The sequence below is a fragment of the Carya illinoinensis genome, chromosome 3 (assembly GCF_018687715.1).
Source record: "Carya illinoinensis cultivar Pawnee chromosome 3, C.illinoinensisPawnee_v1, whole genome shotgun sequence".
Taxonomy (NCBI): Eukaryota; Viridiplantae; Streptophyta; class Magnoliopsida; order Fagales; family Juglandaceae; genus Carya; species Carya illinoinensis.
In genome coordinates this window covers 46,524,703-46,540,367 of record NC_056754.1, presented here as the reverse complement: position 1 = coordinate 46,540,367, position 15,665 = coordinate 46,524,703, and the positions used below count along the sequence as shown (strand labels likewise).

Genomic DNA, 15,665 nt, shown 5'->3' with positions numbered 1-15,665 from the left:
ATCGAGAACGCAAATGATGAAGACACGTACGATGAGATAGATGACACTCCAATAATGCCGAAGTTCACTCAACGGAAGGGGAGACATTAAATGCGAAGAGACATCAGCAAGGCAGTGCGGAACTAAGGCCAAAAGCATACATTAAATGCAAGAAATCAAGTATCTTAAGGAGGAGGGAAACTTCTCACTAAAACCACCCAATAGCCCCTTATAAATATCGCTTCAAATGGACTAGAGCTAAGGTAAGGTTGAATACCATTATACTCTCTATAGGCTTTATCTCATAAGAAACTGACTTGAGCATCCAAGGATCCAGACCGATATCACCTGGCCCTTTTTCCACCACTTTTGCAAGAGCACATGGTGGACAACCACGTGGGCCTAGCTGACGAGAGAAACTATCTCGATAATGACATTTGTTCTTCAGTATCTTAGGAAGATTAGAAGTAGATCTTCACAAATTCACCCATCACAAACTGAGCACGAGCCTCATTGGAAGGTTCCTAGCGTCCAGATTAGCTGCCTTAATCATTTCATGACCTCCATTCACGCCTAGCGCTTAGACCATATCAGCCATCGATGGTATTCTAGTCTCATGTGCCACCACTGGATGAGCCACTTTTACTAGAATCTCTTAGTATTTTGGGTGGTGATCGTCAAAATTAATAGTTTAGAGATGGTTGCAAATTAGATGTTAATTTGAAGAAATTTGTGGATTTTTTTTCTGAATATATTTTTAATCATGAGAACCGTGCCAAACAAAGAATAGTCTAATTTAAAAAAAAAAAATAAAAATAAAAAAAAGCATTGATTTCTTCTTTTTGATAAGCAAATGACTTCATCATAATAATAAATCAAAGTACAGCAAGTGGGGTTGGGGAACCTATAATCAGTCCAAAGCTTTCAAATTTATGTGTTAAATTGTCAATTAAAGAAGTGTAAAAGGAAATCATAATAATAAACCAAAGTAAGAAAGCATGAGGGACCATTTCAACTTGTAAGGCCTCCGTCCTGGTTGTGGAGGGGCATGGATGGTCAGATCTTGAATATACGAGGATCAAGAATTGGATGGGGCTAAATGTGAGACAGATTCGTCCATCGTTTTGCAACCCCAGCTTCTTACTCATTGTAGAACGGCGACTTGGAAATTCAATAATTTGGTGCATGTAACTCAAAAATTATCGGAAGATAAATAGACCATCTTTCCTCTCAAATAAGAAAAATAAACAAATTTTACATCCATGGCTTGTAAACCATGGGAGAGGAAGGGCGAGGGGAGGGACCACTTCTATAACAGCTCGCTAAAAATTTAATTGTGAAATTTTTATTAGCTTTAAAAACTTCATGAATATCTCATAAGTTTTCACGAATCTATTAATCGTATAGCTTTTAGTCTAACTATATAGTTAGTATTATTACTCATTATGATATCAGAAGTGTGTTTTTAATTATTGGAGATAGTTAGAAGTGTCAAAATGTATTATAGTTTGTACCATTAGACTCGGTGGGTTATTTAAGGTCTTATGGCGCAATAACTCTTTTTTATATTTTCAGACAAAACGTCTGTTCAAAATTGTGGATATTATTGGATAAAAATATCTTCAGTCTATTCAAAATTGTGAATATTATTGGATAAAAATATCTTGAGCTGATTTTTGTAGATATTATTAGGTAAGAAAGACCTACACTCAACCCTCACTCTGGGTAAGAAAGACCTACACTCAACTCTCACTCTAGGTAAGAGAGACCTACACTTAACTCTCACTCCAGCCTCATCTTCTTCCATATTTTGTCCATAAATACCTCCAGCCACTCTCCACGAAATTATCTTCCTTTACATCATTCATTGAAAGAACACCAAACATTCTCTCGGATAGCTTTTAAATATTCTTTTGCACGCCCATTTTGAAGTTTTTTTTAAGTGTTTTATCATAAAGTCTCCTTCATACAAGTTGTTCCTTTTTAAGTCTAGTTTACGTGGATATCTTATTTGCTATATTTGAAAATCATTTATTTAGTCAAATATTGTTTAAACTTTAGAAATGTCATTCTGAGAGATAAACTAGAGAATATGTTATAGTTTAGAGTTTTTGACCAAGCTAATGGATAGATATTGGTCCAAAATTTTTATAGAGTATTGTTAAAATGTGTATATGATTATTGGTTGAGGATTGTTGCATGCTTAAAAATTTTGATGAAAGATTTTCTTAGATCTAGAAACTTAGAAACTAGAAGAGGAAAAACAGTTTCCGTTTTGAGAAAGTTTAAATCTTTAGTGGTTTAAACCTATTCCAATGGTTTTGATAATTTTATCGAAGGATCCTAATCCTCTTATATACATGTTATAATATTATTTTGAAAATATTTGATGTTAGTTTCAAAAATATTAAATTTTATGTAAAAAAAATATTCAGATAGGCCAAAGTATGGATTTTTTGTCTAAATTTATATTTTGGTTAAATTTTTACCATGTGATCTTGAATTAGAAGTTTATATATGTTTTAGGACATCTTTTAAATCACGTGATAGTTTGGTTTGAAAATCATATCTTTATAAGTTATAGAGGGTAAAATGGAATTAACATACAAAATCTTTAAGTTAGGGGTAAAACAGTCTTTTTCCTACATGTAGAGGGTAAAATGAAAATTTTACTCTTTAAGTTAGTATTTTTCATATTTCAAATTATTAGTGATTTAGTTCTAAGTTTTAGAATTACTAATTACAATTCCTCGTGATCGCGCTTGAGGTTTTATAAGAAAAACGAAGATCGAGGTAAGTTAGTTTTTAACTTACTAATAGTTTACTGTATATGTGTGCTAAGTAAAGGAACTACAGTGTATGTATATGTGCTATCATATATGACATGTCATGCCAAGTTATCACATATTTGTCTGTTACATAGAATTTATTCTGTCATGAGTTTTCATCTGTTACACAAGATATTCTGTCACTTATTACTATACATTACAAGTACATCATGTTAAATATGTCATCTATTACATGTATGTCAAGTCATGTAATATTCACTGTTGTAAGTATGTCATGTTAAATATGTTGTCTATTACATGTTATGCCATGTTACGAAATGTTTTTATCTCAAGTACGTCATGTCTTTCGAGTTACGTTCAAATTTGTTATGTCTAGGATACTTGTGATGAAATCATTATAATTGTCCGAGCATCTCCTTTTGTAATTCACATGAGGTACTTTTAGCGAAATCATTTTTTATTGTCATAATGCAATTCAAGTTCAATTATGCTTTAATTACTTATGTATGAGGTCATAATAATTATGACGCATACACTACGTGAGACACAGCAATTGTAACACCTAGAATACATGGGATCACAACAACTGTGAAGTATGTATTTAAACAATTAAAGAATAAGTTTCAGGCACACAAAGTATGAGGTCACAACAATTATGACGCATACACTACGTGAGACACAGCAATTGTGACATGTAGAATACATGAGACCACAACAACTGTGGAGTATGTATTTAAGCAGTTAAAGAATAAGTTTCAGATCAGGTTTATGTTATGTCATGTTATGTTCACGTACATATTATGTTCATGTTCAAGTTCATGTCAAGTCAAGTTCAGTTCACGTTTCAATTTAAGTTATATCAGTTATGATATGTCGTACATCAAGTTATGCTTTGATTACTTTTGTATGGGGTCACAACAATTGTGATGCATACACTACGTGAGACACAGCAATTGTGACACGTAGAATACATAGGGCCACAACAACTGTAGAGTATGTATTTAAGCAATTAATGAATAAGTTTCAGATCACGTTTATGTTAAGTCAAGTTTCAGAACAAGTTCATGTTAAGTCAAGTTTCAAATCAAGTTCATGTCAAGTCAAGTTTAGTTCACATTTCAATTTAAGTTATGTCAGTTATGCTATGTTGTACGTCAAGTTATGCTTTAATCACTTATGAATTTAATTATGCATTTATGCTTTTACTATCATTCATGCATCATTAGCTTGTGTGAAAGTTTTTTTGTTAACTTACTGAGATTTGTAATCAAATCTCACTATGGTAATCTCAACTACCATTCCCCTCAAATGGTAGATCTTGTTACAGGACCTGAAGGAAAATCAGGAGCTGGCCTACTAGATACAGTTAACTGAGCGACGGTGCGACGTCAATGTTAATATAGTAGTTAACGTAAATTACTACTTGTACGATGGAGTTGCATCTCTAGTACTTTTTGGATCATAATTATTTTGAACTAATATTGTGATCTTAGTTGTTCAATAGGTCTTTATGTATGAAGTATGTTTTAAGCATTTGGGATATTTTCAATTTGGTGCATAATATTGCTAAAGAAAAAATTTATCCGCTACGAATATTGCATAATGTTAAATGCATGTTAGGAACATTGCATCTTATATGTCATGAACAGGGGCAGGTAACATTGTGTTGCATGTCTTGACTCTTCAAATGTCCGTCCGATCCCAAACAGAATTTGAGAATGTCACAACTTCCATACCTTTTGTAGATTGAAAATATGGGTTTAGGGATAGGGAGAGGTTTTAGAGAGAGAGAGAGAGGTATTAAATTTGGCTAGAAGTTGGCTAAGCGGATGAACCATTTTAGAGTGCTTGTTTAAACTTTTAATAGACTCTAAAGTATAACTTGAAACTTTTGACAAGGTGTTGAATGAACCAAAAAAAAAACAAAAGGTGATAATTTATTTGATAAAAGGTATATTTATTTCTTTTTTATTATATTATTATAAAATTTTGAGTCCCTTCTAAAAAATGGGGTAACATGGCCCGAATGCCAGTTGCCAGAGTCCCCTCTCTGTGTGGGTGCGTGAGTGAGTGGGCTTTGTTTTATCACTTGTTTGGATCCATTCCCATTGATTTTGTTCCTTTCTTCAATTTTGAAGCGGTTAATTGAAGTAGATGTACCTTGAATTTTCTTTAGTTTCAATTAAATATAATTCCTGTTTTTTTTTTAAAAAGGAAATTTTATTGTAATTCCAATTGGATTGGCTTCTCGAAAATAGCCACAAATTAATAACAATAATAATAAAAACAAAAGAGAACGACAATTGGAGCATAAGAGACACATTAATTTATCATGATTTGTAATGCAATTGTGACCTTTCTAATTAATATATCCAGAAACATTATTTATGTTGGGTGAGGTTCCCACTACTTGATATTCTTCTTCAATGATTGTAAAATTTAAAAAAACAAAACAAAAATTGTGGATTAATTACAACTTAATCCATTCAGACCCATCAATGAAGCTAAGTGAAATAAAAGGCTTGGCTTCCTCATCAGTAAGTTCCCTAGACCATGACACTCTCCCTGCAAAGCTAGCTCCTGGTCCTGTGCACTTATACTGCCCATAAAACACAGTCCTGCATTCGTACCAGAAAACCCATGCACAAAACATAAAAATCAGCATCAACCAACCTTTATGCATGCGCATGCTTACTTTTCTATTCTGGCCAAAATGAAACTTCCAACATGAACCAACCAATTTGGAGTAGGTTTGCTTAACTGTCTAGATAACATGCGTATGCCTGTGTGGTTGTACTAAATTACACAATCTTTTTAGGGTGGATGTACAGTACTGTTCTTTTTATATGTATGTACTGTGGTGCATTACACGTAGACTTTGCAGTAGCAAAGGAGGAAAAGGACAATAACATATCTGATGGATTAGGTCACAAAATTGAATGTGTGATGGATGTTGTTGCGCCGGATATGCTCTTTTGGTATATATAAAAATAAATGGCTATAAATTTGGATGGATAAAGATAATGAAAGGGAAAAGATGAGCACTTGGGTACTTGCATCTGCAGTATCCATTTACTGCAGGATGACTATGGAAACTAGACAGCACCGTCCCACTTCCTCTAGGGGAAAATGGGTCGGCAAAATATATTGAAATAAAACAATTTTTTTTAAGAAAAAAAAAACAGAGAGAAAATCCACTGAGGCAAAATGGGCCCAAGCTATAGATATATATATATATATATATTGGTTTAAGATTATTGGGCTTGGTTTCCAAGAACCTCGTGCGTGACTAATGTACAGGATTTAAGCACAATTATAGTCATATACCTTTAAATTGACATGTTAATAATTAAAGCAATCATGGGGTATTTAGTCTCCTACTTGTTAGAAACTGCAGATTTTCTTTTTCTTTTTCTCCGAGAGAGAGAGAGAGAGAGAGAGAGAGAATTACATTTCACGGTTAGGGTCACCCCAGTTATACCAGCCTTTGGGAATGATAATGTTGTCCATGTACGTGTAAGCAAAGACAACCCGAGAGAAAGGACCCCATGCCCTCCCAAGGAAGAGTGCTCCTGAGCCCGTGACCTTACAGTTCACGAATGAGAAACCCGTGTCATCTAAAAGACTGCTCCTCCCTTGAGCTGTTAGGGCCCCCATGTTCTGTGCTATTGCATGCACGTGACATCCCTATATATACATAAAAAAAATCCATCATATTTTATATATGGTATTCGAAATTATTTTACCACAAACTCGCTCACTCGGAGATTCAACTCTTAAGAATCTCTTAAACTAATTACCTCGAAAAGAGATAGACCATTGCCAAAGATGAAGTCCACAGAACCTTCAATGTAACAATCCTTGTAATAGTGCCTACCCACTTGGTCATAGAGCGTGTCCTGTGCTCCCAAGAATCTACACCCGACGAATGATGCTGTGTCTGCTGATATTCTAAATGCCACTGCTTGCTTTCCTATTGCCCCTGGTGCTGGAACTGGGGTTGTGTTCTGCATCATATTATCTATCACAATCAGACCGAGAGAGAGAGAGAGAGAGAGAGGGCTTTAGTAGGTACCTTGAATGTGATGTTCTTGGCCAAGAAATAAGGGGAATTCACAGCAAAAGTTGCAGAAGCGTAGGTTCCCATCGGCTGCCCTCTTGGTCCTGGTGTTTGAGCTGTGTCTCCCCATTGCACAATTGTTTTATCTGCGCCTGCTCCTTCAATGGTTATGTAGGATTTTAATTGTGGTATGTTAACTTTCTCCCTGAAAATCCCAACATTTCCAATTAGACCGATTTCTCCGTTTCAGAATTGTGGCAATTTTCAAGCCTAAAGAATATTTTCACACACAAAAAAAAGAGATAAGAATCATAAACAGTTCAGGTACTAGAACAAAAGACAATTCATCAGCTGCAAAGTCTTGCTTAGCCAACAGAGGATTTTGAATATGAGGAAAAAAGACATCACAAAAAACAAAAATGTGAGTTTTAATTTATACCATATTGAAATAGAAAAATAAAAAACAAATAACAAGAATCATCCCACTTTGGTAGAGTCCAGATAAAAATAAGTATTAAAAGCTAAACAAATAAACGACAACAGCATAAACAGACTTCCATTGGAAATTGGAATGGAACAAAATGAAGGCCAAGTACTCACGTGTAAACACCTGCATGGACCTTGATGACCACTCTCACAAGGTTGATAAATGGTAATGAATCAATGGCATCCTGAATTGATGTGAAATCTCCGCCCCCCGGATGTTTAGCCACATTAAGAGTGTAAGAAGGGAACAGCTTATTCTTTGCGGTTCTGAAAACCGAGTGTTTGAGCTTACCAACAAACTTGACCCACTTCATAAACTGCTGTTCTGAGAATTGGGTTCGGGTCAAATTCCTTGCGAATTGCTTCCCCATTGAATTCCTCGGTCGAAATCCTTTGGTGTGGCATCGTGTTGGGTTTACGTTAAACAAAAGGAGAAGAAGAACAAGATAGAAAGCGCGCCTTAGTTTTGACATCCTGAAAGAGAATGGAACCGAGAAGTAGAGAATAGTATAGGGGGAATGTTACATATTTGCAATTCGAAGTGCCATAGATAGCGGGTTTGTGTATTCTTTATATATACATGTGTACCTGTAAGTTAGTACTGGTTTTAGGTGGAAAGTGAAGCAGACTTGGAGAATCATTGACAGAAAGTGAGAGGTCACGGGTGCTTCTACTGACATCCATATTGAGAGAGAGAGAGAGGGGTTGTAGAGCAAACAATCTGATCCTCAGAGATGTTGCACTTTTTGTTCTTAAAAAATCATTTATTTCTACAAAAAGTCGGCACCTTTTGTTGTTGTTTTTTGTTTGGTGGTGCCCGTGAGTGTTCCCTCCCCCTGTTAGTGTGTGAAAATGAATATATTCGTGACGGGATGATTGCCTGTTTCTGTGATGCAATTATCTTAATGCGCGCATTGTCACCAACTTAATTCCTACCTTCTGTTCTGAGTAGTGAAAGCCAACTTCTGAACAATGGCTAGCAAATAGTTGGACCAAAAATTAAAATAGCAACGCTAGATCGTGATAACCAGGGCAAGCTTCTCTCGATATACTTCTTTTTTTTCTTTTTTCCTTTTTTCTACGTGGAATTCCACTTTTTTTTCGAAGAGTTTGTTCAGACTTTCAGGCCTAAAACTAGTAGGTATAGGTTAGTTGGTTTCTACTATTGCAAAGATTTAGGTTGTGTTTAGATGTTGAGTTAAGTTGAAATAAAAGTTAAAAATTAAATAAAATATTATTAGAATATTAATTTTTAATATTATTATTATTTGGACATATGAAAAAGTTAAATTTTTTATTATATTTTGTGTTGAAATATGAAAAAATTATATTGATTAGATAAGATGAGTCGATATAAGTTAAAGTGGGTTGATATCCAAACCGGTTTGGCTTAGTTTGTTTTCAACTAACTCATCTCAGTTTATCTCATCTTATTATTACAACCTCTTAAAATTTTTACATAAAATATAATAAACAATTCAACTTTTTCAAATAACAAATAAAAATAATATTAAAAAATATATTTTAATAATATTTTATTTGACGTTCATCTCATTTGTATAACCAAATATTATTTGTGTGAGCATGCAATTTGGTGATGTCAGCTACAGTAAACTATTTACATCAGAGTATCACTACGACTTTGGAATCCTCTCACTCTGTATATCTTTTATCTGTGTTGTTCTTGATTAATTAATTATGAAGTTTTTAAAAAAACTTATAATAGAAAGCGTGAATAGAAAAAAAAAAAAAAGGGAGAGGGAACTATATATTATAACTACATGAATTCCATCTTAGGCAATAATTTTCCATGAGAGAGAGAGAGAGAGAGAGAGAGAGAGAGAGAGAGAGAGGATTGTCAACTATATATTAAGCTTGTTTGCAACACGAGCTACTCTAATGAAGATTTTCAAGGATATTGTTTGAATGTTGAGTTGGTTGGAATTCAGTTGTAATTAGAATTAAACGTAATGTCCCATAATTGAAAATACGGGACGTTTGTGTAAAATGGTCAATTTCTAACTTAAAATGAGGAAACAACAATTCACATGTTTTGGACTTTGGAAAAAGGTATCCGAGTGTGAAAATAAATTACAAATATGAGAGGAAAATTTTGGTGGCAAAGAGCTTTCTGTTTTCTATTAAGAGAGAGAGAGAGATCATTTTCCTCAAAAACGCAACAAAAAAATCTCTTTTCATCTCTGCTTTAGTCCTATTTTAATGATTAATGAACTGAAGAACCAAAAGTGTTTTAACAAAAATACATCTGATCAGAAAGGTTTCTTCTCAAACATATTTTCTGTCCAATTCTAAACATAAAACATTCATAATCCATCAAAGATATTTTAGAAAGCATATAATGTTTTGCCTAAACTCTCTATATTTATAAAACTTTTCATCAGTGATGAGACCAAGAATTAATGTCAGATTAAGAATCAGTTTGTTTTTTTTTTTTTTTTCTAATTGTTTTGTGAGAGAATTAGGCCCCGTGAACAACGAAAAAAGAAATGCAGGCCCGGTCATAGATGAGATGGGAAGAATTGAAATTAAAATTAAAAATTGAATAAAATATTATTTTTATTTTAGAATTTGAAAAAGTTGAATTGTTTATTTTATTTTATGTGAGAATTTTAAAAAAATTATAATAATGAGATGAGATGAGTTGAAATAATTTGTAAAAACAAACAAACATGCTACATATATTTTAGTGCACAAGTATCCTTTAATATAGTTGATATTTCTTTGATTGTGGATCCTATTTTTTTAAAAAAATAAATGCGCGAGACTTACACTTTAAAACTATATCTAACATTATTATTTCTCTAATTATTTAGACAATCTCTACCTGTCATCAAATAGTTGTAGTTGATGGCGGTGTTAACATCAAATTAAGGGAGTTGCGTGCCTTCAAGCATGAAGGGACCTGCTTAGACGTTACCTTTCAATTATTAATATCCCTATCCTGTATTAGTCCTTCTTACTGATATCGATTATTGATCTGATCTTATCAGAAATGCGCGCCCTATATATATTCTCAGAGCAGTTCGATCTCAACCTTATATATATAATATACCCAGCCTTCTATAAATACAAATGTATCGATTAGATCTCTTAAAAACTGTATTTAGATGTTGAGATGAGTTGAATTATGAATAGTAACATTTTCTGAGTCTCATTGAGATGAGTTTAACTTTTTACGTTGAGATAAGTTTAACTTTTTAAATTGAAATATATGAAATATGTTGAGATAAGTTTAACTTTTTTATGTGAAGTTAAAACAATAGTAAGTCACATCAATTATTAATTTGAGATGAGTTGAAGTTAGTTCTACAACCAAACACAGCTTAAAATTCTTAGAATGAGACCCATAAAGCGAGCTCGATCTATAACATCTGTTAAACATTTGGTATTACCTGATAAATTCATTTGGGCAATTATAAATACTATAAGGTTCACTTTTAAGATAGTCAAGTCCCTCAAACGTAACTCATCACAAAGATCAAATCATAGACTATCTCAAATCATATTTTGGGTAAGTTTAATTTTAAAAAGGAATAACTTGTAAATGTTGGGCATATGCTGCCTCTTTCGATCACATGCTATGTATGTCTCAAACGGGTGCATCATTGTAGTTTCTGTCAAATCCAAGCAAATATTGAAAAGTTTTTCAGCAATTAAGGAATGTAGAAAAGGGGAATTAAGGAATGTCGCCAAGAAACAAAGGGTAAGACCACCTCAACACGATCCGTGACCAAAACTCGAAAAGAAGGGAGTGCTATAAGTGGTCAGTTCGACCAATAATGGGTGGTCACGAGACTCAACCAACTCTTTTAGGAGTTCCAATTATCCTCCTATCAGGGTTATGTTTGGTTTCGAATTTTCTTTTTCAAATATTCTCTCTCTCTCTCTCTCTCTCTCTCTCTCTCTCTCTCTCTCTCTCTATATATATATATATATATAACTTTTTATCTACTAATTTGCAAAATTTTTGGTGGAAAGAATAATACAAAAATCAAAATAAATTTCACAAAAACTCAAAAAAAAAAAAAAAAAAAAAAAAGACAAATCCACAAAACTCCATTGTTTTAAAGCTTTTGCTGCAAAATTCTAGGTCCACCAAAAGAAAGAAAAGCAAAGTTGCACTCGGCAACACTGCTTCTCAAACACTAAAAAACTAAACCCATGTTCAAAACAGCTAGCCCCATATTCTTAGGGTTAGCCACCTCTTTCACCTTCCTTTTGCTACAGTAAAAGTGAGCTTTTGCAAAGAAAATTATTTTTATTGCTAATAATGCATCATTTGCAACGATTAAAATTATTTCATTAGAAATAGTTGGATTTGCAATGATAAATTTTCGTTAGTATTAACCGTAAATAGTTAAAAAGATTTTCCAATGATAATTTTTAAAATTCCAACAAAGAAAGCTGTTGCAAATGAGAATAAATGTTATCAACGACCATAATTTGGTTGCAAATAAAAATACATAGATTTTGCAACGATATTTTGATAATTCTAATTTCTAACTGAGATGGCCATTGCTAATAAGAATATACATTCCCAACTAATTAATCAGAGCTCGTTGCAAATAACAAGTTTCTTTAAAGAAAATTAAATCCTTACATATAAGTATGTAATTGCAACAAAATATGAATATTTCCAACTAATCTTATTGTCACAAATCATCAAATTTTATTCGTCATGATAAATAAATAAATAAAAATTCACTTACAACGATTTAGTTTTTTGTTACAAATAATCAAATACTAATATATATACTTTTGCAGTGATTATATTTTGTTGTTAATAATCAAAGTTTCTAATAAAATTCTGACGTGGCTAATAATAAGTATTTGCATCGGCAAATTCTCCTTAGTATTAATAATGTTTTTATGGACTTTCCAATAAGATGGTGATTTTGTTGCTAATAATGAGTAGGGATTGCAACCCCACCTCCTTTGGGGGGGAGGGGGCAGGGCGGATGAGGTTCTCGCACCATGCAGACTTATTAGGTCTAAAACTATTTTTTAGGTCTAAAAAATAGACTTATAATTTAAATTATAAATTAAAATTTATAAAACAAAAAGAATTTAAACTCATTGTAGTTTCATTTTGATTACCTTAGCCTCCTAAGCCAACCATTATATAATACAATAATTATACTCAAGCAATATGGAACTTAATAGTACCAAGACAATTCAATAACTTGAATACAACTACATCTCTGTAACAAATTCTATATATATAAATGTATATATATCTATATACAATATATTTATTTATATAAAAATATTTTTTTACATATGGGGGTGTGGATTGGACTAAACATCCATAGGGATCAGACTGATAGCTATCGGTTTGTTCGGTCCGGCCTAATTATTTTTTTCTTTTTTTCTTATTTTTTAAATAAATTGAAGAAAATTATTTAAATTACTAAATTAAAATTAAGTGAATTATTAATGTGGATTATGTAACTAACTTATTAAAAAAATATTTTATATTAATAATAATAAATTAGATGAAAATTAAATTATTATCTTATATAATTACTATATAAAAATAATATATTAAATTATTAAAAAAAGTTAAAATATATATATGAGTTCGGTCTGGTCCAATCTAAAATTTATACACCCTGGGACAGGATCGAATTTTTTCAATTCACAATTTATGGGACTGAGACCTATCGGACTAGAGTTTGGTCTGGGTCCTATCAATTTTTCCTGTCTGAACCGAACTCCTTACACCCCTAATTTTAAAACAATATTTACTTTGCCCTAAAAAATAAATCCTATCCAGCCTCTAACAATATTACGCTTTTCCTTTCTCTTACTTATTTATTTTTTGTGAATGGTTATTTATTTTTTGTAAATGGGATGTCTCCGACAGGACAAGGAATCACTACACCAAACCATGAGTTAGTCTTAGAGAAATTTCTCAAAATGGTAGTCTTGGAGACCACATGATTTAAGATGCATTGTGATATTGAAATGAAGAAGATAAATGCTTCACCCATAAGGAATCTTATAAAAGGGGGAAAAGAGAAGGAAGCACATCACTGTAATTGAGATGATTCTAAAATCTTTAATATTTAATATGTGGGATATGAAAGGCTTAGTACTGCAAATAAACTGAATTGAGCCTAACGTGTAAATATGTGTTTGAACTTTACTCGAGCTGGATAAAAATTAAATATTTCTGATCGAACTCCACTCACCTAACGTGTAATAAGATCAAACTCGACTTGATCTCGAATAAAATAAATAATCGAGTTGATACGAGCTTGAGTAGCTCGGCTTGAGATACATCTTCAGAAAACCAACAGAGAAAAATAGTAGAACGAAATGTAGCCATGCAGATAAAAATTGCACCAACAAATACCAATAAAGATTCAGAGGATTCAAAATCTATGGCCGACATTTTCTTCGCAGATTGCCAGATACAAAGCGGTGTTTTCTTCATAGAACCCACTTGAAAGAGCAATTAAAACAGAGACTTTACTAAAACAATTAAAATGCTTTGATAATCCTTATAGTAAGATCATATGTAGAATGATCCTGATATGGTGATATTGATCACTAGTAAAACTTATCATTAAAAAAAAAAAAAAAAAAAAAAAAAAAAAACCTAAACTAACAAAATGCATATTCTTCAATCTTCAAATGCTTCACTTTGTTCCAACCACACAACGTCGTTAGTTCATAACAGGGGGGAGGTGGTGTTTGATCGAGACAAGGCGTTGTTGCTCGACAGATGCGTGGCTAAGCTAGATGGGCGGCAACAAGTAACAAGCAGAAGCACGGCAGAACCCATGAGAAAATGACAAAATGCAGCACAAGTATTGGGTTGTTGCGGCGGCGATCAAAGGCAACGGGAGGCACAGCCATATGGTGGACTGGTGGTGGCGATGGGGGCAATGAGAGCAGCTCACGAGCGTTGGTAGGAGAAGAGAGATAAAAACAGAGAAAATGAAAGAAGGGAGAATGATGGAATTTAGAGTCATGCGGCGCAAAGAGATGGAGGGGAAGAGAATATGGAACTCAACCCAAAAACGACGTAGTTTTGGGGTGGGATTTAGAGGGTTGGGCTCCAGTACACGGGTTGGGCCCTTCATGTTACCGAAGACCTCTATTTTTTATCCTTACGTGAGAAATAACGTAAGGAAAATGCTATGATGCTCTCTCCCCGTGTCCTTTCAAAGTGACCGCTAGTTACAAATTTTTTTTTTAATTTTTTTTATTTAGTGATTAAGGAACTGATTTTAAGTGTATTAATATTTTTTTTATATTTTTTAAAAATATTTAAATATATTAAAAAAATCTAAAAAGAAAAATGAAAAAAAATGACCGTGCGGTCAAAAGGAGCGGTGCACTCTAGGCGACAGAGTAGCACTGTCCTTTTAACATAATTGTACTGAGATTACTAATTTCACTATAATGTTTTCTTTTTATTTTTTTCAAATAAATACCAAATGTTCGTAAAAATCTAATAGTAATAAAATCTTAACAAAATAGATTTTAATATTGTGCAATATTTTATTTGCTTATATTTTAAGTAACTTATATATATATATATATATTTATATATATATATATATATATATATATATATATATATATATATATATATATATATTTCCTTTTATTAATAATTTTGATTTAATGATTTCTTTAACTATATAATTTCGAAATGTAAATATTTTTTTTTTGTTGGATAAAATTAATCGTTTAATAATAATGAATTGAAACGTTATATTTTAAGAGTTTTGCTATGTACAAGTAAAATCACATGCTAATCTGTATACCAATACTGATTCCTTCATATTTAAAATTTAAATTAGCAATTTTTTTAATAAAATATACTTTTTGACTAATTACATTAGATTGGTATACATATTAATACATAATTGTGCTTACAACTAAATTTTTTCTATTTTTAAAATTGAAAAGTTATTCAACTACGTAATATACGACATACATATTCAACTTTAACTTTTTGTTTTTTGAATCAAATGATAACCATCTTTATTGACTTTAAACATCAACACACTGCTTTTCACGATTAATACAATGCATAATCTCACTTGGTCCCTCCTCTATCCATACTAATTCCTCATCACAGGCTAATGCTAGTTTGGCAAGTTGATGTGCTGCTTGATGATGATGATGATGATGATGATAGGTGAGGTAGTATAATTAAAAATTTTCATAATGAATTATATTATAATTTCATATTAATTTTAAAATATAATATGTTATTATTAATATTTTTCTTTCGGAAGTGCAAGAATGTAAATTCAATTAATGTTTTACACGTTTATTATTTCTTAGTGTCTTTCAAAAATGAAATAAAT

At 32.2% G+C, this 15,665-nt stretch overlaps 1 protein-coding gene across 1 annotated transcript; it reads right to left on the bottom strand.

Annotated features, from left to right (window-relative positions):
* Positions 1 to 5,094: 5,094 nt before the first annotated feature.
* LOC122304454 (probable pectinesterase 53) lies at positions 5,095 to 8,055 on the bottom strand. The gene is made up of 6 exons (XM_043116730.1): positions 7,903 to 8,055; positions 7,429 to 7,788; positions 6,844 to 7,033; positions 6,569 to 6,775; positions 6,220 to 6,455; positions 5,095 to 5,386 (listed from the first exon to the last, which is right to left on the bottom strand). Exons 1-6 carry the CDS (start codon positions 7,992 to 7,994, stop codon positions 5,239 to 5,241), a joined length of 1,233 nt encoding a protein of 410 aa, XP_042972664.1. The 5' UTR covers positions 7,995 to 8,055; the 3' UTR covers positions 5,095 to 5,238.
* Between the last annotated feature and the right edge of the window lie 7,610 nt (positions 8,056 to 15,665).